Source organism: Pogoniulus pusillus, chromosome 19 (genome assembly GCF_015220805.1).
Source record: "Pogoniulus pusillus isolate bPogPus1 chromosome 19, bPogPus1.pri, whole genome shotgun sequence".
NCBI classification, from domain to species: domain Eukaryota; kingdom Metazoa; phylum Chordata; class Aves; order Piciformes; family Lybiidae; genus Pogoniulus; species Pogoniulus pusillus.
The window spans coordinates 2,353,422-2,374,132 of record NC_087282.1 but is presented as its reverse complement, the minus strand read 5'-3'; the positions used below and the strand labels follow the sequence as shown (position 1 = coordinate 2,374,132).

The following is a 20,711-nucleotide window of genomic DNA, read 5'->3' as shown; positions in this document are numbered from 1 at the left end:
GCTTATAATGCCAGTAGTTCAGAGCTTTCCCTGGAAGCAAAACCCAAGTAGAACTATCCGGGTAGCTGAGCTGAGCTTGCAAGTCTCATTATGTACTTGGCACTTTCACATTCGGTTTAGCTGGACATCTTGAGTGAGCATTGTTTTGACAACAAAGCTAGGATTCAAATCTGTGGTTCTGGGTATACAGTTAGTGGCATGATTCCAGCACTGACAGGCTCCCTCCTGCGAGGCTGAATCTAGGTAGAGTGGGTAACAATAGGAGTAGAGACACAGCAACAGGAACTTTGTCCCACTGGGTGTGATCTCCAGTTGATAAATGAACTGTGTTTTATCTGTGCCACTGCATCTTCACTGCCACAGCTACTAATTTAATGCAGTTACATTAAGCTAGATACATGTGTGCTCTCAATTTCACTCCTGACATACCCAGTGTGTTACATAGATGGGCCTTTCATCTTGTCTGCGGCTGTGAATCGCCACAATTCTGAAATTTGGTGATTTTTTCCCCCTGTGATAAGTGTTATTTGACAGGAAAAAAATTAACAGCAGGAATGTTGAGGTACTTTTATTTCTACAGGCACAAGTAATTTAGAAAGAGTTATTTAAAGTTTTAAATCTCAGTGAACCAAAAATCCTTTTTTGGTTTGAAACTTATTTCAGAATGCCTGAACTAAGCAGTTTTTAGCAGAGCCTGTTGTGACAGGACATGGGATGATGGTTTTAAACTAAAAGAGAGAAGATTTCAACTAGATACAAGGAAGATTTTTTTAAATTTAAACTGGGAGTGATGAGACACTGGCCCAGGTTGGCCAGAGAGGTAGTAGAAGCCCCATCTGTGGAAACACTCCAAGTCAGGTTGCATGGGGCTCTGAACAACCTGATCTAGTTGAAAATGTGCCTGCTGATTTCTAGGGGACTTGGGCTAGATGACATTTAAAGGTCCCTTCCAATCCAAAGCATTCTGTGACCTATCAATCACAGAATCTCATCTTTCAGGTGTGAAATTTTGGGGAAGAAACCACCCACCACTCTTCAGTTTCCCCTGGCTCTTTTTGGAGAGCAAAAGCTTGGAAATGTGGGTTTTAGCAACTCAAAGATTACAAAATTAAAAGCCAAATAACAATGTGCAAACCATAACATTAAAAACATGCCAATTTTATTTATTCTTATGATTTGAGGGTCATGATTTGTGAACATTTGGGATTAGAAGCACTGTAAGTAGGTCGAGTAAATGAAGTATAAAATAGCTTCACAGTTATACTTTCTGTCAGGTGAGTAGTCAACCCTTAAATTGTCTGTTCCATCACCTTTCTTTCCTTGACAAAGAAAAAATGTAGTCTTTATCAAGAAGATGTCAACACTGGTATTAGTAATTTGGGATATAGTTGGACTTGGTTGTGGAAAATGTGGAATCTATGAACTTGCTGTGGGCTAGAAAAAGGAGAATAAAGTGCAATGCATCTTGTTTCCCTAGGCAGGAAGCTTTCTCTGGCTTGCCAGAGAGCCAGTTCCCAGATATAGTTGGTATCTAGAAAGTAAATATCCAAGCATTATTTAGAGAGCAGTAGAATACAGGGTTCCTCGACTTCCCAGAAGATTTTCAGGTAGCCACCTGAGGAACACAGAGGCTGAAGGACTTGGCTTACCTGACTCCCTTGCGTTTTATCCAGAGGAGCCAGCATGCTTCAGCTTGGTGTCTCTCCTCACACCATATGTATGGCTGTCAAAAGTAGTACTGCAGGCAGGGTTGTCCGTAGGTCCTGTGCGATTTGCATGGTGTTCTGTGTGTAGGTGTTTTGGGAAGAGCAGCTTTCTTTTGGAGCCAAGTGTCTCATGACTTTCTTTTAAGCAAAGCAGAAGACTATGGTCCATTTGAAAATTCAAGTTTAGAAACAAAACATGCTGGAAAACCATGCTGAGATGATGGTAACTGCTAGTTCAGACTGAACTGGAAGCGTGTCCTGGGTATGAATGGTGCTTTCAGTTTGGTTCTAGGGCTTCAGTAGTTGCTTGGTTAGCAGGAAAAATAAAAGTGAAATGCTTATTAAACTTGAAGACAGTCGAAGGTGGTGAAGATTCGACACACACTGGGTGATAGCATTAGGATGCAAAATGATTTTGACAAAATGGAAAGTTTTACCTTAAATAGGAGTCAGTTCAATAAGAACATGCAGTGTAAGGAAAACCTAGAGTCAAGTTCTGCTGTGTCTGCCTGTGATCTGGGTAATGTCTGTGCCCTTACTTTTGTAGCTTGTGTTCAGGGAGTCTGAAGATTGTGGATATAAACACTAAGTCTATAAGTTCTGTCTTGTTTGTGTGGAAACTTCACAGGGGCAAAATAGGATGAGGTCTCAAAAAATAGTGTGTCTGTAAAGCAGGAAAATAGAATTTATTTTCCATGTCTGCTAAGCAGATGCTAAAAAGTGTCTTGCTCCAGTGCAAATGAGAACGAGGTTAGATATCATCCTTTTCTCCCACAAGCCTTTCCTGGTATGAAGGCTAGACTAAGCATTGGTGTGTATTTGCCTAGGGATGTTGTGAAATCTCCAGCACTGAATGTTTCCAAAGACAGACTAGACTAACATCTGTCAGGAATTATCTGAGTGTGCTTGATCCTGCCTTGGGACAGAGGTACAGTGAGCAGGAAACCTTCTGAGGGCTGTTTCATCTTTGATTCTGTGAGGGAGCCCATCAGTATGGACACCCAAGTGCTAGAACCGATGACCTTGAGTTTTTTTGTTGCTTCAGACTCTGAAGGGCCTTACTCATGGCTTCTGTTGTACACATTGCTATAAGGTGTTGGGGGATTGGTATCTTTAGCAAAACCCAATATCCAGCTGGATAATGTAGTTTAGTTAATTTCTACTGTGGGGTGTTCTCAGTCATCTGTGTGAGTGACATACTTGGACTATTGCTAAAACGTCTGTGACAGTAAGTCCAAAAGGTGAAGACTTGGGGGAGAATTTTAGCCTCTGCTGTTGCTGTGCTGAATATCCTCTACACCACCTGCCTGTCCTACCAACCTCTTGTGGAGGAACAGGCAAGGTGCTCAGATACCACCTTTCCACATCCTATCAGACCACTCCTTTCTCCTTTGAGTATTGGAGCTTTTCTCCAGGATTTTCCTTTATCTGCTGAAGTGAGGAAAGAGTTGAACTGAGCCCCTGGAGGATGAGCTGTGGCTCTTCTTCTGCCAGCGTGGGCACTGTTTTATGAGAGTTGCTGTAGGGACCGGGTTCTAGTTATCAGCTCAAACAACTTCATGTTTGATTAATGTTAATTGCCCATTTTGCATGGATGACTTTTTTCTTCCTGCTGAATTGGCTCTTGTTGCCTTTGATGTGGCTGGCGATCCAATGTCCTGCAATGGTTAGACAAGTGATCAGTTTGCCAGCGCTGAGAGGAGACAGAATCAGGTTGCTGTGAGGTCAGAGTTTGCTTCTCTTCTTAAACACTGAGAGGTCAAGTAGAGTTTAACTACCTTTGGCATCTTTGAAATGTTGTAATAAATGCCAAAGCAAGGAGATGATTTTAAATCCATGCTACACTAAACATCTTAGGGTAATAGGAAATCGTTTTAACTCAGATTATCAAGATCTTAGGTTTATTGGTGAGAGCTTTAAAGAGCGCCTTGCGCAATCACTAGGTGTTGTTTCATGGCCTTTGAGGAGAGCCAAATTTTCAGCTGTGGTGCCTGTTCCAGTCTCAGCAAAGCAGCTAGTACCATGACTTTGTGTAGGTGGTTTGTTTGGCTTTTTTCACTTCTGAGTACTTGCAGCAGTTGCTGCCACTATTATCAGAGCAATTTACACATCATGTCATACAGCACCTCTGGACTTCTGCTTTAAGCCTACTAAAATATGTTGTTATCGCAGAAATCTGTGATAAATGTGAGAGCTTCCTAAATCAGGAGTCTAGCGTATTTTTACAGCAAGCAGCTCAAGCCTTGTGGAATCAATAATTAATTTATTAACTGGATATCTTTTGAAAAAACAAAATCAGCAGTCCTTGCTGGGCTGCCTTCTGCCAATTCATAAATAGTCGATGGCCAAAGTGAGAAGTGCGGAAGTAAAATTCAAATCTTAACGATCAAAGTATTGGGTACCTCATCTGTCACAACCTGGAATAAATACATCACAGAATGTGTCATATCTCATTGGCACTGCAAGACATAATCCTTTCCCTTCTTATCAAGCTAACTGCCAAACCTACAAAGTTTATAGGCTGCTAAGATAATGTGCTGGTGGTAATCCACTTCACTTGCAGAAATATGAAGTACTGTTGAAATATATTTCTACTTGGGTTATTCTTTGCTCTCAAGAGGACAAGACACTATTTCAGTTCCTCTTAAGAAGCCTAGAGAATGAAAAGCAAAGCTTTGGGATAAATTATGCTAAATGGAGGACTAGACCCCAGAGGAAATCATGCTCCTGTGGTGCAGCATTCCTCCATTCATCTTACAAATGTTACACCTAATGTTAATTTTGTAAAGGGAAACCATTTAAAGATTCATCTGATCCTTTTCATAATGGTTTTACTGTTCTAACATTATTTGTCACACTCGGGCCATCATAACTTGCTTTTCTGGCTTTGACAGGCCATTCATACTGGAAATATTTTGGGCTACTAGTATGTAACATTTTATTTTGCAAACCACAAATAACCTAGTAATTAAACTCCCAAACTTAACAAATAATTGCCAGCAAGCAATTACCATTCAATTAAAGAGTAATTACATGGTTATTTGTGCCCTGTAAAATAAAGCATTACTGAAATCAGTAGCGCAATCAATATTTTAGCAGAAACAGGATGCTGCAGTGATGGACCTTTCAACCTGTGCTGATTAAATTGTCATCCAAATAACAGTCTCCTAGTTAAATCACCACATGTTTATTTGTCTTGATTAATATGCAAATTCACTTTTGATTCCTCTAAGTCGCCTATATTTAAAAGCACAGAAGTAGAGCACTATCATACATCAGCAGTGATGTGCTGTACGTTTCTACTGATTAATTGCATTTCACAAAGTGGTGATGAATTTGTGCATTTTATGAAATGTAGTTGCCTGTAATGAGCATAAAATAGAGTTAGAAAAGATGGAGCTGATCAGTAATTGTAGCAAAATCACAAAAATAGCCTTATTCTCTGCTTTGATCCAAATTAAAGATCTCTGGGATGTCTAGGGATTATGTAAAACTTTGAGAGGAAAAAAAATAAAATTAGCTCTCAACAGGAGTGGAAAAGAGGGAAAACAGACGTTAATAAGCAGTATCTCAGTGTTTTATGGTTTAAATTCTGTCAAATGCAGTGCTTAAAATGCAATTTAATCTCTGACAAATTTAATTCCAAAGAAAATACAAAAATGAACAACATTCTGAGTAGTTAATTTTTCTCCTTCAGAGTAAGTGATTTTGTGGGGTGAGATGGAAAGGGTGACAGGAGTGGCTATAGAACCATAGTCTAAACACAGGTGAAAACCAAAACCTGAAGTCTGCTTCATGTCATGGATGACCCAAGGGCTGTTTGGTTTTGGTTTTGGGGGATGCTAATAGAATTGAAATCAATGTAGCCTTTGACCTGGCCAACACATTTGTATTTATTTAGTAAAGAGAAGAAGACTACTAAATTTGTTAATGAGAAATAGTATTGTCCTGCTTTAGTCTCCTTGGGCTTCACTTGCAACCATAGCTGTTGTAGTTTGAAATGTTTCAAAGAAGTCTCTAAACTAGCAGCTTCTAACAGGAGTAGCATCTAACTTAGAATCATAGGATCAACCAAGTTGGAAGAGACCTCCAAGATCATCCAGTCCAACCCATCCCCCAGCCCTAGCCAGTCAACATAGAATGAGTCATTTTCTGTTCACGAAGATCTGCTGATGGCAAATGTAAAAATTCTGTAGAGATTTTAGAATCTTGAAGTAACACATTTAAAGTTGTTTGAAGCTGGTCATTTCTGTTTATACTCCTTTGTGATTTTTCTACATTTCTTGAATATATAGCGTTCTTGAATGAGGCAAAGGAAAAGGTAAAGAAGAAAATGCAATAAAAGAGCCAGATGACAAAAGATAGGAGAAATAATATTAGATGAAGTTAGTATTTATATGTTAATACTATTAGCATTTATATGCTAATACTTACACAATCAGAAATGCTGTCTTCCTCTCCTCAAATGGTAATTCTGGTTGCTTTATGATTTCTGTTCAAGGCATGCATTAGCAATTTTCTCAGAATTCTGAAGGTTAAATATGGTTTAAATATTAAATACAAAATGTGTTGAAATTCTGGACTCCATAAGGTGACAGGGAACATGGTGGGTATGGGGAGTGCTGAGATAGACCAGTGAGATTTCATTGCTTGGCAATGCCAACCCTAGGCATGGCAGCAGCATATGCACGACATAAAGTCAATCCCACACAAGATTTTGTTTCCTTCATATGTATTTTATAAAAATTACTATCTAGAGCAAGTATTTGCATCTTCTATGAAATATCGGACGTGTATGTTACCGAGGTGCCTTCCGTGAGTTCTGCTGTCATCCCTATCTGAAAGTCTTGCTTCGTTATATGTAATGTGGCCTCTGGTCACTTCCAGGCAATCTCGCTGGAAGCACGCAGGATCTGATGCAGGCTTAACAGTTTCATTGTCAGAGTGCCGCTGGGTAGCTCTTCACTTTGTTCCCTGAGTTCAGGAGCAGACACAGAGCAGTGAAGCTGTTCACATGAACTGCCGAACAATGGTAAAGGCCAAATGATTCTTTTGCAGGTGTTGCATGAATGACAACCAGCTGTAAGTAGCATCCAGCCTTGAGTTTTCCACTGAGGCAGAGGCAATGATTTTGTGCGAACAGGTTTGCTGGGAGCAAATTATCATGACTTCTCTAAGACCAGCATCTGGCCCCTGGCTGTTAAGAGCTTTACAGTAATACTCACTAAAAGGGCATGAGTATGTGAAAAATTTGTGTTATTCTTTTCTTCAAAAGTCTATCAAGCTCCTTCCCCAAAACAACTGCGGTCTTGACACCAAACTCCAGTAGAAATTCTGCTGTGTTTTCCCAGTGGTGCTTGCTTTACTTGTGTAAGCAGACAGGATATAAATGCAGTCAGTGAAACCCTGAAAGGGAACTGAATAAGTTTTGGTATGGATTCTCTGAAGCTTTTTTATAACCCTGGGCTTTGCATACAGGTCAGTGCAGAGCCACAGACTGGAGACTTTCACTTCTGTTTGTAGTATATGCTAGGAAACATTGAAAGATCTGATTTGTAAACTTTTGGGCTCTGAGTTGTCTACTCAGAGTCAACACAGACAGCAACGTAAACTTGTCTGTGCAAGAACTACATAACCAGAAGCGAGACTCCATTGTCCCAAACTGTAAGTAAAATGTCTCTTCAGAAAGACCTTCTAAAGTCGTTTCATGTAAAAATTGTTTTTCTAGATTAAAATCAACATATGGAGTTTTATGCAAAAGATTTGTTTGTGTATTTGAGCTTGAGAAGAGATTGTTTTGTAGCTCTTGTGATTGAGCCCTCCTGATGGACAAAACTGCTAATTTTAGCTCTTCTGTAATTTTTTCCAGGGAGAGTAAGTGCCAGCTAAGCACTTACACAGGTGTATGGATAAGCATAGGCTTCTGTAAATCAAAGGAACAATGATTCTTTTTTTGTTTAAACCCTCTCACATCAGCCTAATACGGTCTGCTGGACAGTATTCTTGTGCAGGGGATAATTGCAGCAGGTGATTTTAATAGAGAATGCATGTGTGCATCTAACGTCCTGGAGAACTCAATGCTCCTGTCTTAGAGCCTAGTGAGTCCGTGCTCTTGTGGAAGGCTTTTACTACATAGCCATCATAGTATGATAAACAACTTCAAGCATAAAAAAGAAAAATGGAAAAGGTGCTGAATAAAATGAAATACAAAATGGAGAAACCTGAAGCTAAAAAAAGGAGGAGGGGAGAGGGAGAGAATAGTGTTCTAGAGATAAAATAATAAACAAAAAAAATGATTTTGTGCTACTTTGATGTACAGTAAAACAAAATAGCAGTAACATACTGTGAAAAATGGACAGGTTAATGGTACCTCTGTGTAGTGTTGCTGGAAGTTGTCTTCATTTAAAGGCAGAGTTTGTCTTACATTGATGGAAGGCTTTGCCACTGTAAGTTGATAGAGTGAAGTTTAGCTTGAATTTCTTTGTGGACTAGAAGTCATTTTGGAAATGCTTTCTATTCAAACCTCATTCATTGTTGCAGCTTAGTTTATTTTATACAGTGTTTCACTATATTTTGTCAGAAGCCCTATTATTCAATAGAGTAAAATTTGTTTTGACCAAAGAGAAGCAGCAATACTTTTCCAAACGTGAAGAGGTTGCTTGGTTTTTTTTTTAGCTGGTTTGGGGAAGAGTAGTTCTGTAGGTTTTTGTGGCCTGTGTGCTAGGATGGCAGCTGTGTGGGGTGATTGTGTGTGTGCATGCTGATGTCAGGGGTAAATGTGGTTATTGAAAACAATAGCTGAATGTAACATATCTGTAAACAAACCTTGTGACAGTTTGAATTAAAAAGTGCAGTCATAATTTGTGAGCTGGTGAAGAGACAGTGAGACTTCTGCAGGTTGGGCTAACACTCTTGGTTTAACCTGTCTATGATGATGAGAGCCGATCCATAAAGATAATTAGTCAGTTTTGGAAAAACTCAGCATTAAGGTGTTATTACATCTTCATGTGTAGGTATTAAGTTATTATTACATCTTCATGTGTAGGTGTCTGTCTACAATGATTCAGAAAGTAAGGTTCAAGATAGTCCTGGTTTCAGTTAACCATCTTACAGGCAGAATGACTTTTAGTTTTCTGCGCTGCAGGTGTGTGGCACAGACTTTGGAGCAGTTGCTGCTGAGACCTCTTTTCACTAGCCACCTGTAAGGTCATAGAAGGTATGGATAATGGAAAAGCTTGGCTAGTGCAGAAATAGCTGAGGTACATGGAGATGTGCCTTCTGTGAAACAGCCTGATCAGCCAAACTGAGGTGCCTCATAAGCCCTGAGTGGTGGCTGGAAGCAGAGTGGCTGTATTCATCCAGCCCGAGGTCTGAGCTAATGACTCCTGGAGCACCCAGTCTGGACAGCTCTGGTGTCCTTGGAATCGTTGCATCCTTAACCCACAGCCCCTGTGAACCATAGCTTGTGAGCTGAGGCATGCACTAGCTGCACTTGCAAGACTTCACATGTGAATTACACGTCTGTGAATTTCTTGAACTCCATCTTACAGATAGCAATATTAAGAGAAATATATTAATTAGCAAAGTCATGGTACAGTAGGGCTAGAAATATGGCTTGCTTTCTGGTCTGGTGGTGCAGATGTCTTGGCTTTCTAGTCTTTCATGTGCCCTGGAGCTCATGATTGAGTTGTTAACCCAACATGTAGGTGCTGTCTGGCAGTTCATTGTTAGTTCAGTTGAAACCTACACTATTTTTGCATGTTTAATCTGCCTTTTTTTTTTGTAAGCAAGAGTTTCTAGTATATTTTTGTGTATCACTGATGTTTCATATATTTTATATCAATCAATACCCAGTGTGGTAAGCAAATATTTTATGAAAAAAATGCATTTTCATTTATGCTCTTATTTCATCAGCTCACGACCAGGAAGACCTCCCAAGCGTTCCCTAGGAGTTGCGATACAAGAAAATGCGCGTCTCCTGCCCCATGGAGTTCCAGGCCTCTTATCACCAGGACTTATCTCTCCGACAGGTAATAAAATCTATCAGATTATCAGCTTCATCTCTTCATACTGCACAGCAGTTAAAATAAACTAATATTGATCTAACTGCCTTGTCCTTCAGGGCTTGTTCAAGCTTTACCAGAGGTTACATTATTGGATTTTCTGAGTGTTCATGAAAACTCTGTTTTGTTGCTGCAGTGACTGAAATCTAATGGATTTGTAATTTAGTTCTTTATTAATTGTAATTTCCTTACAGGAAATTCCATTAAATGTGTTATTTTAGGAAAAGGAAAAAAAAAAAAGAGAAAAGACACCATTGTCTGAGGGAGCTCTGTAGCAGGCATTTCTTCCTTTCAAATGCATGTGTATTTTAGTTCTCCTGGGATAGGAGCAGTGTGGCTAATGTGTGTGGTATTGTAACATCATTAATGTATGCTGGGAAGATAGAGAAATGCTTGTAGGAATTACAGAAGGAACACTTGAAAAGCAGATAAATCCACGTTGCCACAGTAGATTGTACTTTAATAGTCTTCAGTATCATAATATGAAAAAAAAAAGCATGAAAATATGTGAAATTATAAATAAGCCCTGACCATAATTTAATGCATAGTATTTTATTTCACTTCATTAATTTATTAATAGGGTTTAAATTAAATCTTATGCTATCCTGGTGAGTCTTTGAATTTTTTATTAATTGCTGTGTGCTAAAAGTAAGTTTATTTTGGTGATGCTGTATCAACAGACTATATTCATCCAAATAATTGTTTTAATAGTCTACAGGCTTAGGAGTTCTAGTGTTACTGTCAAAAGTCCAGTCTATGGATATTGTATTTCCATAGCAGCCAAACTTTTGAAGAGTTTAGCATCCTACACGAGAAGCAGAGTGAAAGAAAACAATTGATAGGAGTGTAGTGATGTCTGTCTCGATTTTGCAGATTATTCTGCCTACAGAACCTGTTGCACTGTGACTTAGAGCCTTAGTGGGTCTCAGTGTTCAGGGGAAAGCTGAAATCTTTCATTTCTCTTGTACTCCAACTGTCACAAGGACTTCACAGTGAACCAAGAACAAGAGAACAAGTGGAGGCAGGAGTGAATATTCTTAAGCAATAGTCACAGCAGCTGTAGCTGAAAGAGTGAATAAAGTATAAATGCATTTTGCTAGAGCTAGGCATCACAGCTGAGCTAACACAACTGTGCTGTTCATACATGTGGCAGGGATCAAGATCCATCTTCTAACCCTTATAAACACTTTATAAGTGAGAGAGGTTTTTTAGTTGCTCAGTTGTGTCCTCAGCTGCGACATTCTGGAGAAGAGAAGACTGAAAGGAGATCTTATCAATGCGTACAAATGTCTGAGGGATGGATGTCAAGTTGATGAGACCAATCTCTTTTTGCTGGTCAGAAGCATTAAGACAAGGAACAACAGCTACAAATTGGAACCCAGAAGGTTTTGTCTCAACGTGAGTAGAAACTTCTTTACAGTAAGAGGCTGCCCAGCGAGGTTGTGGAGCCACCTTCTCTGGAGACTTTCAAAACCCACCTGGATGCATTCCTCAGTGAACTACCCTGGGGGATCCTGCCTTGGCAGAGAGGTTGGACTCTCCTTTCCAACCTCTAAAGTTCTGTGCTTCTATGATACTATTCATGTTATTACCAATAGACAAGGAAACTCAGGGTATTCCATATTCCTTTTCCACCTTGTGTGTATTTGCAAATAGGAGACCAGATTGTGCAGACTGTGTATTGCTTTACATTGGGACATGTTTTAGGATGCAGTGTGCTGACTGCACACAGTAAAGCAATATCACAGGCACATCCTGTGTCTCACAGATATTTTAAGCGTCAGAGAGTTTCAGTAAAAATTCTGTGCGTTTAATTTCTAGACTGTTGCAAGGTGTTTGGACTGTGAAGGGATGACTGGGGGCTTCCCCCACTTTAACGCTGGGGGAAGATTCACCCCAGGGGGCTGTCTTTCAGCTCAAGCCCAGGGTGATGATCGCCTTCCTGACCCTGAGAGCTGCCTCTGAAAACCTCTGCATGACCAAGTGCCAGAAAGTACAGACAATGTGCCTCAAGGGGTTGAAAGGGAGTTTTCAGAGCAGCTTGTAGATGGGAGAGGCACACCCTGGAGCAGCCAGGGTGAAGTAACACTGCTGCCAAGCCATGGCAGGGCAGCACCACGCTGATGTGCTCGGTAGTCTTGTCACTCAGGAATTGGAGCTCCTCAAGCTTTTGTGTTGCTTTATCTTGTTCATAAGGAAAGAGCAGCATAAAAGTTGAGGGAATCCTTGAGTAAGGAAAGGTGCCAAAAGAGCTGTTTCTTAACTCAATGGGGATTTGAGGTGTTGTAAACTTGATAGAGCACCCCGGATATGAAGCCTCCATTAACTTTGTTTGTACCTATTTACACTTAGTTACTGACTGCTTTGCCTTCAACAGTTCTGCAATTGGATTCTTTCCTTTTGGCTAAACTAGGAACAGAACTGTGCTTTAACACTTGTCAGAGAGCAGGGGTTTTTCTTACAGACTTTCCAGTGGTGGATTATAGACTGGAGTAGCATTAACCTGTTGTCTGCTGGCTAACCTTGCATTTGGTTATTTATTATCCCACTTACCTATATTTTGCTCTTGTTCTAGTATATTTGGCCCACAGAATTTGTGTGCAAAATTTAATCTGTTTGCAGCAGCCTTTTGCTCAGTGACCTGCCAGTTTGGCAGAGGCTTTCTGCAAGGAGCATGCTCTGCTCTCATGCCGTGTTTCAGGCTGCTGTAGGAGCGGAGCAGGACCAGAGCTGGAGCAGAGATTGAGAGAGTTTGCAGCATAATAGGTCTGGATTCATCCCTTCAAGTAGAGCAGATGTTGTATGGAGGCAAGAATGACTCTTCACATCTTGGTGACTTCTCTGTTTACCTACTAAATCCAGTATAGTCACTCAGAGCATTTCCTTTGGATATCTTCTTGTCCACTTCTTCATTCTCCCTGTGTCTGATCTTGCCTATTCTTCCTACAGCAGATATGACAGTGGTTATGTTAATCTGCTTACATTGTTCTAAAAGTCACACACTTCTGTGGCCATCTCATTTTCTGATGTGTCTAGTGTAGCATCTGATTTGTTTTCTTATTCAGATAAGCTCGTTTTACTAACGGGGTCCACATCAGCAAATGCAGCATAAATCATCTGTCAATTGTATATTTGCTTTTTTACCTTCTCTTTTGTCTTCTGTCAAGTTTAAGTGAAGGAGTGGTCTTGCTGTTGTTTGGATGGCTAGGTATCAAGAAGTTGCTGTCCTGGCTGCAGAGCTCACAGATCTGTCTGTAAAGGGTATTACAGAGCGATGATTAGGAACTTCCTGCAGACTTTGGTAAGCCATGTGTGTTTGCACTCCTTGAAACCTGCTGTTTTTTTCATCACCCATTTGGTTTGTGTCAGCTCAGTTTACATGGTCATTTTCACATAGTAAACAGGTTGTTAAATTAGGCACACTGCCTTTCCCAGTGTAGAATGTGATTTTTTTACCTCTTGGCAAATCAAACTACATCTACTCTTACACGTAAGTAATTTTTAAAGGAGCTATGAGTGAAGCCTTTTAAAGTATTTGTATGTACCTTGCATTTTTGGGTAGTAGGAACGTTTGAGTTACGATGAGACTAGCAGCAGGGTCGTGTTACAGCTGCTGTGATTGAAAGAGATGAAGTGTTGCATCTGCAGTGCGACCACCAGGAAGGGCTTGTGTAAACAAGACAATAGCTGTGCCCAAACTGCATCCTTCAAGAGCTGGTGGTTAAGGACTGCCCGTTTTACCTTAACTTAGGAGAAAGTGGTTTCCTTTCTGCATCCATGTAGGAAATGTGGAAGTCAGTGTGGTGTCCTTGCCTGCTGTGAGGGCAAAGGAAAATGCCTGGATGTCACAGAGGGATGGTCATCAAAGGCTCAGTCCTTCAAACAATGCAGTGTGATGAAGTGACTTTAACAAGAAAAGGCTTTATTCCCTCCTAGTGTAACTGTGGCCGTTTAAGCTGATCCTCTAGTAACAAATCTTTGTCATCAGCCTATCTTAACAAGGCAGTTGGGTCTTGCTTATGGAATACATTCTCAGGGAACTTTTAGGGTCTGTAGCAGCAGTTTGCTGTGTTGAGAGAAGCTGAAGTCCATGATATGATTTAAGCAAGTAGTTCAGAAATCTGTTGGTATGGAATGAGAATGAAAGAGTAGTTGGATCTTTTCATAGTTGTGCATGCGAACTTCAGTCTTACCCTTCATTTGGGTCACCTCCAGAAAGGTTAGAAACCAGATAGGCAGTGTCTTTGCTGTATGTTTCTCTATTCAGTTTGTAGAATGGCTGTTACCTCAACCATTTTGGGGGCTGCACCGTCTTGTTTTCAGGGTACTGAGAGGGTGGCTCAGGAAGGCAATCATCATCCTGCCACTGGTAGAACTTTGTTAGTTTGTGGTACAGAGCACAAACCTACTTTCTGGGAGAGAGTTTTTACTTCGGGTGGTGGGATGGGCGTCTCTCCACTCATGGGCTGAGAATCTCACAGCTGAAGCTCATGAGGCACTGGAAGATCTGGTGAGGATGAGTGCCAGGAAGACAGTCACGAGCCTGTTAAAAACATTTTTGTTGGCATTTTATATTTGTGAGATTTGCTGTCCTGGGGAGACTGATAGAGGTATAACATGGCAGGGTCCATGTGGTGTGGGTCAGCGAATAGATTGCAGTGAGGATTTAGAGCAAGGGTGGGAGGTGGGAGAAAGCCTGGCTGGTGGGAGATCACGTGTGAGAAAAGGAAAATGAGGCGTTTTCACATAGATGTTCTACTTCGGTGGCCTTTCTGAATGTCAGGTGGAGGGTTCAGAATTTCAGAGATTAGAGATTCAGTCCCAGCTGCTGATTGTTTGGCAGAGAAAACTTGCTGGGACATACTGTGTGTGGAGGCGGTGGCCAGTGCTGCCATGCAGCGAGCAGGATGTCCAAGGCTCTCCCTGTGTTACTAGCTCCTGATTAAACCTGCTGCTGGCTTCCGTTGTCAGATCTCTGCTGTTTCCTTACACTGTCCTGCGCAGGTAACAGAAACAAACCACCTGCATTTCCAAATGTGTAAGATAGACTGCTCTTCTCATTCAGCTGCATTAGTTTCACCTCCCTTGTAGTGATCCTTTTTATTCATAAACAGTTAAAATAGACACTGCCTTATTAGTTCTTTGTCTAGAGTTTTTCAAAGAGCATAAATTAAAATATTAATCTATTTGTACAGGTATGAATGCTTGTTCAGTATTTTTGTCTTATTAACAGTCAAGAGAAGCTGTTGTGAACTGAACAGTTTCATGTAATTAATATTTTAGTGAAACTAATACTTTAATCGCTATACCAAGTCACATCATTATGGGACTCTCATAAATAGAGTAGCTCAAGTGGATATGATAACTTCATATGTTACTTCAGCAGTGGTATCAGCAGCCACTTAGTCTTGCTGCAGAAGAGAGAGAACAAAGCAGCATTTGCTGGAGTCTTTAGGCCCTTTAATTTGGTATATATTTCCTTTTTACAGAAATGAATGAGACTAGAGGCTTTCAAGGTCTCTAGTAGCCAGCTGCTGGTACCCAGGTGGGCACAGAGTAAGCCATCACAACCCTGCCAGTGTACAAAATTACCTACAGGAACTCCCTACTGTCATAGACCCCACAGAGGCTCTCCTTATTTCTATCTGAAATTGGTACCACCCCTGTGCCTTCCACTCTCTCAGACTGAGGAAGTGTGAGATGTGCTCAGGGTCAGGAGAGTGAAGCAACAGGAGCAGCAAGGATGTTCTCTAATGGAGGGGTGCAGTGGGGCTGGAGGCACTGAATTCACTCTATGTGTAGCATTAGCTGGAAGACTGGGATTGCTGAAACCTGCCCTCTATCACAAAACTTGCTTCCAAGAGAGAGCTGTTCTTTGAAGAATAAGCATTCTCTCAGAACATCTACTGACCAGTTTCACCTCTTGGTATGTTTGATGTAGGGCAACTGTAGCTGGCAGCTGGTGGCCTCCAAGAGCAGGCAGCAGGCATTTGTAGCATTAAGGGAGCCCTTTTCTTTATGAGCATACTTAACTGAAAGCTTCTGTATGTCTATGTCCTACTGCCGAGGCTCATTTCACTGTTTATGATGATCCTTTTAGTTGTGAGGTTTTTTCTTTTTCCAGTTGTCACTGATGTCTTTTTAAAGTTGTATTTCTAATAAGAAACATATGCATTACTTTGGCATTGTTGGCATTACCTGGCTTGGTAGAAATTTATTTTTAATCAAAGGCAAACATACTGATTAAGAATGCCACAACACTCCTCTGCCTATGGGGAACGTTAACAGTTTATAAATTGTTCTTGGTGACAATTCACTAGTGAATTACTTTGATATATATGGCTAATAAATTAATATGATTAAGTTAATGAGTAGTACAAGTGTTGCCAAACTCCACTCGTCGGGCTTTTAATGCTGCTCCACATTTGCAGCTCTAGCTTCCCCCTGTGGTGAGAGGATCAGTGCTACCTACGCACTGTCATTGTGATAAATGGCATATCCCACAGTGCCCTGCACTCCATCTGGTGTGTCCCCAAAATGAGAAATATTTTATACAAATCACACACTCAGAAGCTCAAAGGACTGGAGAAAGATCTATTTTTTCAAACAATAATAAAAATGCATACATCTCTTTAGCAACTCTTCATTTTTACTGTCAAATGAATGCCTCTGGCTTTGGGAAATGAAAGCTCATGTGAGTAACGCAGGAAAGTTATCCACTGCACAGTAAAGCTGACAAATAAGTTACATGCTCATCCCCTTATTTTATCATGAAATGTTCTTAGATAAAAAATGATGTTAGAATATCTATTTAACTGGATTTTAAAATTAAAGACCATGAGTGCCACATGATTGAGTACCACCCCATCTCATGCCAGCAAATTTCTGTGCTGAGGGGAGCATGAATTTGAGTGAATGAGGAATGCAGGATCGTATCATTATTCTTTAAATTACAGCCATTCAGGAGAGCTCTGATAAGCTAAAAACTCTGCTTGCTGACTCTGAGTCACTCAGTTCCTCTCTTTTTGGTTTTTGGTTTTTTTCTTTTCATGTTATCTTTCTTTAGGGATCCATTTTTAGTGTCTGCTTTCTCTGAGTGGGACATTACATTTCTGACAAATGAATAGTTAAAGCTGTTGAGAATTTACTGAGTGGTTAACCTTGTTGTAAATTTAATTTACACGTAGTCTCAGCTACTTATTATTGTCCGAGAAGTGTGAAACTCGGTAATAGACTTCCACTTTTAAACATTTGCACAGAGATTTGTGAAAAATTGATCTTACTGAGTTCCTGCATCTTTTGAGGTGACAAGGTTCAACCAAAGTGGTCACACTGAGAGGACTGTCTTGACATGCAGGGCAGGTCTGTGCCAAATTTATCTTGATGGAAAGGAGCCATTTAAAAAAGTTGGCCGAAGTAGCACAGAGTTAGCAAAATCAGTGAGTTTTCATCTGTGTTTTTATCATCTGTGACATTCTTTACTACCAGCTTTTCTGTTAGCCTCATGTCTGGTGGCACTGGGGTCTATAATGATCATAGTTCCCGTCTGCTTCTCTCTGTCACATCTTTAACTGACTTTAAAACTGTCTTAGTTTTTTATAAGTCGTTAAGAAGTGCCTTAAAGTCCAAAATAGTATCAGGGGGAATGGAAGTTTTATCTTCAGTTCTTGGTATTCTGAAGAGCTGTTTTGGCAATAAGAACACTCCTGTTATCAAAGAGGTTTTGTTAGCTTTTATTTTCCTTCACTATAGCATGAACAAATAGTTAAGTTCTGAAATGATTTCCATTTGGTACCTTTAGCCAGCATCACAGCAAGTGTGTTGAAATGTTTTCAGAGTGTTTGCAAGAATCCTAGAGTGGCAGCATATTGTATGCTCTTGCTTATTAGTGTAGGAAGCTGGGGTTTGATTCACTAAAGTTACATTTTCACTGAAGAACTTTTACAGGTGTGCTATTGATTATAGCAGCTTATTGATTTTAGTGCTTACAAGGTTCACTGGAGAGTGATAATCTTCTGGTAGGCAGACCAATCATCTTCTGGTTTGGAACTGTTACCCTGGGTGACATAAAGGCCTGTTCATGATTTTCCATTTTAAAAGAAGCATATTTTACGCTAACAGCAGACACTGAAATATTAGGGCATATAGGATCAGTGGCAAGGAGCATAGATCCTCAGTGATATCCTTACTCTGCTTCAGATTTACCCAGCAGTGTTTCAGAAGACCTGTTAGGTTTAGGATATCTGCACACACTTGAATGTTTATTCCAATGACTTTGCGAGGTAGCTGTCTGTAACTGTCTTAATAGAAGAAATGGTGCCTGGTAGATAATATGCCTCTGGTTGCATAAAAATGCTGATCCATCATGTATTTGTATTTTTTGTAGTATTAAAATCTACAACATGTACATAAATAACATTTCTTAAAATGCAGCATTCAGATCCTGGTTGGATTTGAGTAGTGTGGTTTCCTAAAGGAAAGCTTCTGAAGGCTGTACATTGACAACATTCGTGGTATAATAACACTGCTACAAACCATTATAGGCAAAACAGAGAATAAATCCCAGTGGATTAAAAAGTGAGCCTGTGCTATACAGAAATCCAGGTATACCCACAGTTACAATTCTGGTCACCTATTAAGTACTTTTTAATGCAATTTAGCAGCTGGTGTGCCTCAGTCCCTGTCTTACAGTTCTAAACAAGGGACATGCTTAAGTACATCTCTAAGAATAGGCACACAAGCAGTGTCATGGATTTGGATTGGATTCCTTGTGCCTTGGTAATCTGTGACAATATTTATGCACAGATTTTTATGCATGTGCGGAAAATGGAGAGGAATCATGTTTAGCAATGGAGACTGCCTGTGTGTCCTTCCTGGAGAAACTGCTCGTAAGGCTGATCTCCCAAGGAGCAGACCTTTGCTACATTGGAAGAACAGAGGCTGCAGTTGATGTTTTCTCCTGCCCAAGAATAATGTGCTCTTCTTTCAGCCTTTCCCAAGTAATGAAATGTGGTGCCAGGTGCTGGCAGCAAATTAGGATTCATTATGAAAAGAAACACCTCTTGCTGAGCATTTTGAAGAGGCACAAGTTTTTATTTTGGAGCTAGCATAACTAAAATAGATTTTGTTGTCTGATTGTTCTCATTAAGTGACTGGGACCATATTAAGGTTTCACAGGAAATGTATTTGTATTTTGTCAACTATTTTATCACAGTCTCCATTAACTGATGTAGAGAAAGCCAAGTTGAAATAATGAGTCTGATATCATACACCATCCTTTTGCTGGAGAGGGAGACTTCTTCAGTTTGCAGAGGCATGTTGGTATCAGCTGGCATTGCTGCTACCATATTGTAGCTATTTTAAAGATAAGTGTAGGACCAGAGTTCTGGAGGATTCAGTTTAGAACCTGAATTCATCCCAAAAAATTTTGCAAAGGAAAAAAAAATGTAGACCTAAAACCCTGCCGTGACTTGAATATGAAAAGTGTCACTTTAGAAGGAGAAGCATTTTATACAATACATGTCTGAATGTAAATGACAGACATTTTATTAGGAAAGAAAAGCCTTTATTAAACTATAATGATCTACATTGTTTTTATGTAATCTAATGAATTACAGTAAGAGCTTGAGAAATGAGCTGGAAAAGGCAGAGTACTCTCCCATGAAAGCGAGCTCTGATAACCTTTTTGTAATTCTTTAACATGTTGAAAGAATATTTCTACACAGAGTTATTAAATTAAGCAAGGTCACCTTTTCATTTTATTAACAGATTTAGTTTGCCAGATCATGGACTTTGATACAGAAAGATGTGGATGAATCATGCAGGAACATATGTCGAGTAGAAAATTGGTTACAAGATGTTCAATCATTTTGGTATACATTATATCTTTGGTTTTACCTTTGTGCAGTTGTAAAATACTACTGTTTTTCACACTTGCACACTGATTGGCTTTAGTAACAGTGATATTTGTAAGTGGATTGAGACTGAAGGCAGTCTCAATCACAGGATCACAGGATATCAGGGGTTGGAAGGGACCCAAGGAAACCATCGAGTCCAACCCCCCTGCCAGAGCAAGACAATGCTATCTAACACAGATCGCAGAGGAACACATCCAGACAGGCCATGAAAGTCTCCACGACCTCTCTGGGAAGCCTATTCCAGTGCTCTGTGACCCTTACAGTAAAGAAGTTCCCCCTTGTGTTGAGGCGGAACCTCTTTTGCTGCAACTTACACCCATTGCTCCTTGTGCTATCCCAGGGAGCAGTGAGCAGAGCCTGTCCCCCCCTCCTGGCAGCCTTCAGATACTTACAAAAAAATTATCAAATCCCCTCTCAGTCTTCTCTTCTCCAGACTAAAAAGCCCCAGGTCTCTCAGTCTCTCCTTGTAAGCCATGCCCTCCAGTCCCCTCACCATCCTCGTAGGCCTCCGTTGCACCTTCTCCGGCAGATCCCTGTCCCTTTTAAACTGGGGAGCCCAAAACTGAACACAGTATTCAAGATGAGGTCTCAGCAGGGCAATCTAATATTTGCACAAAGGGAAGAAAATCCTCTTTTCGATGAGGGTGTAAAATTCCATTCTTTTGATGTGCAATGTACAAACATTGCTTTGAAAGATTACCTGTAAGTAATAACCAGTGAAACTGTTCACCTGCTTAAAGACAAGCACATCTATTGCATTTATGAGTCTGACCCCAGTTCAGCAAAGCAGGAGTAAAACTAATGTGTCATGCAAGTTTCTCATATGCATCCCCAAATCTCTGCAATGCATATTACAGCTTTTTTGTACATTTCCATGTATGAGGATGGAAATTATATTTAATGGGTGTTACATCAGTTTAACACAAAATCTTCCTGTAGTTGTTTATAAAGAATTTCATAAGCATTTCTAATTATAAGTGCCATTTATATTTTCAGTCTCTTGACTCTTTTGCCTAAGGAATGCA

At 40.2% G+C, this 20,711-nt stretch overlaps 1 protein-coding gene across 3 annotated transcripts in view; it reads left to right on the top strand.

The window, feature by feature from the left end:
- The window catches only part of DACH2 (dachshund family transcription factor 2), a 280,125-nt gene that overhangs the window by 129,045 nt on the left and 130,369 nt on the right, over positions 1–20,711 (top strand). For all 3 annotated transcript variants that reach the window (XM_064158956.1, XM_064158954.1, XM_064158957.1), the window contains exon 2: positions 9,621–9,736. In XM_064158956.1, coding sequence (XP_064015026.1) covers positions 9,621–9,736 — 116 coding nt within the window. The remainder of the gene's footprint in view (positions 1–9,620; positions 9,737–20,711) is intronic.